At 34.0% G+C, this 2,770-nt stretch overlaps 1 protein-coding gene across 1 annotated transcript; it reads right to left on the bottom strand.

Annotated features, from left to right (window-relative positions):
• Window positions 1-495: 495 nt before the first annotated feature.
• LOC113352493 lies at window positions 496-1,293 on the bottom strand. Its single transcript, XM_026596306.1, has one exon. The coding sequence runs from the start codon at window positions 1,291-1,293 to the stop codon at window positions 496-498; it is 798 nt and encodes a 265-aa protein (XP_026452091.1).
• Window positions 1,294-2,770: the final 1,477 nt, after the last annotated feature.

Genomic DNA, 2,770 nt, shown 5'->3' with positions numbered 1-2,770 from the left:
TTCAATTCTTTATGTTGTTGTACAAATGGGTCTGAATTATAATGGTCTATGAGTGCATAATATTTCACCCATTTATCTTCCCAAACTGAGATATTATTTCCATCCCCCACCAGCCATCTACTCCCTTCCTTGAGCTTATGTATTACCCACTTCAAACTAGGCCATATTGAAGATTTTTTGTAACAAGTTATCCATTCACCATTCTTGTTCTTATACTTTTCTTTCATATATCTAGTCCATTCTTCATCTTCAGTTTCAATTTTCCAAAGTAATTTTAGAAGTAAAGCCTTATTCATCACTTCTAACCTCCTTAAACCAAGTCCTCCTTCATCAAATGTATATTGACCTCTTCCCATTTAACTGTTACTAGCTTCTTCACCGATGGATCACCAGTCTATAAAAAATTTCTTATTATCCTCTCACATTCTTTTTATCATTGTTTTAGGCCATTTGTATACTGACATGGTGTAAAGTTGTATACTGCAAAGCATAAACTTAACCAATGTCTATCTGGCAGAAGAAAGCAAGGAGTTTTCCAATCCAACCAGCCAATTGCTTCTGTAACATTTCTACCATCCCCCAAACATGAACAGATTTCACTCTTCCAGGTATCAACATTAATCCCAAGTATTTTTCTGGGAATTCAGAAATCTTCATTTGCATATTTTCATCTATAGCATGTCTCCTATCTTCAGTAACTCCACCAACAAAACACTTACTCTTTGCTCTATTTACGGTCTGCCATGAAGCTGCTTGATATCTCATTAATAGATTCATTATATTATCCAAATATCTTTTATTCCCAATGAAAAATATAAAAATGTCATCAACAAACATCAGATGAGATGGCTGACAACCATTTCTGTTCACCATTTCCTTTATTATTCCTTCTTGGACCATTTTTGTTATATTTATACTTAAAACCTCTTCTGCAATCAAAAATAAGATGAGAGAAAGTGGTTCTCCTTGTCTGAGCCCTCTTCTTACATCAAAGAAACCAAAAGGCCCACCATTTACTAGAACTGAAATTCTTGCAGACTCAAAAATAGTCTTCAACCAATTTATGCCAACTTCAGAGAAACCAAAGTGTTTAAGAGTTTTGAAGATGAATTCCCAGATCATTGAATCAAAATCTTGTGTTATGTCTAGCTTTAAACCAACATTACCTCCTCTTCTCTTAGTATCTAACTCATTTACAAGCTCAGAAGTTAGAACAATTTTTTCTTGAATATTTCTTCCCTTTATAAAGGCACCTTGTGGACTAGATATCACCTTATGCAACACTCTATACATTCTTGTAGTGATGATCCTTGTAATGATTTTAAAGCAAAAATTAGACAAACCAATTGGTCTGAATTGCTCAGTTCATTTAAGCTCCTGGAATTTTAGCTAACAAGAATAAAAAACTGGAATTCATCCCTTTTGGAATGAATCTGCACCTCCAACAAAATTGTAATGCTTCTATCAAATCCTTACCAATTATGCTCCATGAGAACCTATAGAAGATTCCTGGAAAACCATCAGGTCCAGGATAACTATTTTGATCAATTGAGAAGACAACATCTTTGATTTCTTGATCTGTGGGCAAATGGTCCATTTGAGCATTATCTTCATCAATTATTACCTTGGGAATAATGTCAAAAATTTCTTCCTCAAGTGCAACTTCATATTCAAATTTCTTCTTGAAATGATTAACTAGTAGCTCTGCCATGTGTTCTTGATCTGTCACAATATTTACAGAAATATCCTCAAGTTCAACAATGCTGTTATGTGCTCTTCTTACCTTCACTGAAGTATGGAAAAAACCAGTATTTGCACCACCTTCTTTCAACAAAAGACCTCAACAAAATAATTTCATTATACAAAACTCTTGACTTTGACCTCATCAAAATTCATTATATTATTGGTCCACTAATTGATGTTTACCTCTTGAAGTAACCAAATTATTTAGAAGCTCCACATTTTCTGGTTGTGCATCTGAAAGCAAAGAAGCATTGAGAACTTCATCTTCAGTTTCTTTAACTTTGATTCTCAAGTCTCCAAACACCTCCCAATTCCATTTCTTAACACAAACTTTAAACCTTTTTAGTTTGCTCATAAATCTAAAAGTTGGATTTCCTGAACATTCTTCCTCCCAAGAGTTTTGTATAATTTGCTTAAAATCTGGATGTGAAGTCCATACAGTCTGGTACTTGAAAGGTATATTGTTTGGCTTAGGAATCTCATTAGTACCCCCCAGCAAATCTCCATGATATGAGACTCCCCTTACTCCTACTTTATATCTCCAATCAGCATACTTTTCCATCCATTTAACATTTAAAAAAGCCTTATGAAGATCACATAATATCCTCTTCTTACCCACTCTATTGTTGCACCAAGAGTATTTAATTTCTGATTTTGGAGCTTGTAAAAGACCGCAATAATCTAAACATTTGTTAAAGTCTAACATTTAAATTCTTAATGGACTTCTGCCTCATACTTTCTCATCACAGTTTAAGACAGTATTGAAATCTCCAATTATCATCCATGGACAATTCATTTGACTGATCTTCATTAATTCCTCCCAAAGAGCTCTTCTATCAACTGTTAAACATGCAGCATGAATTCCTGTAACCAAAACTTCACCAACTCTTACAGTAATTGCTTCTTTAGTACTGGAAACTACAGTTGGAGTTGACAAAGAAGAATGCCATAATAACCATATGTTTCCTTTCTCGGTATCACTAGAGTTATGAATCAACATTTGACTCATTCCTGGCAGTCTCAAATT

This window comes from Papaver somniferum, chromosome 2 (genome assembly GCF_003573695.1).
Source record: "Papaver somniferum cultivar HN1 chromosome 2, ASM357369v1, whole genome shotgun sequence".
NCBI lineage: Eukaryota > Viridiplantae > Streptophyta > Magnoliopsida > Ranunculales > Papaveraceae > Papaver > Papaver somniferum.
This window is presented reverse-complemented; position numbering and strand designations above follow the sequence as displayed.

Excerpts from the sequence above, each read along its gene's own strand:
- LOC113352493 (XM_026596306.1), bottom strand. The coding sequence starts at position 1,293 with ATGTATAGAGTGTTGCATAAGGTGATATCTAGTCCACAAGGTGCCTTT.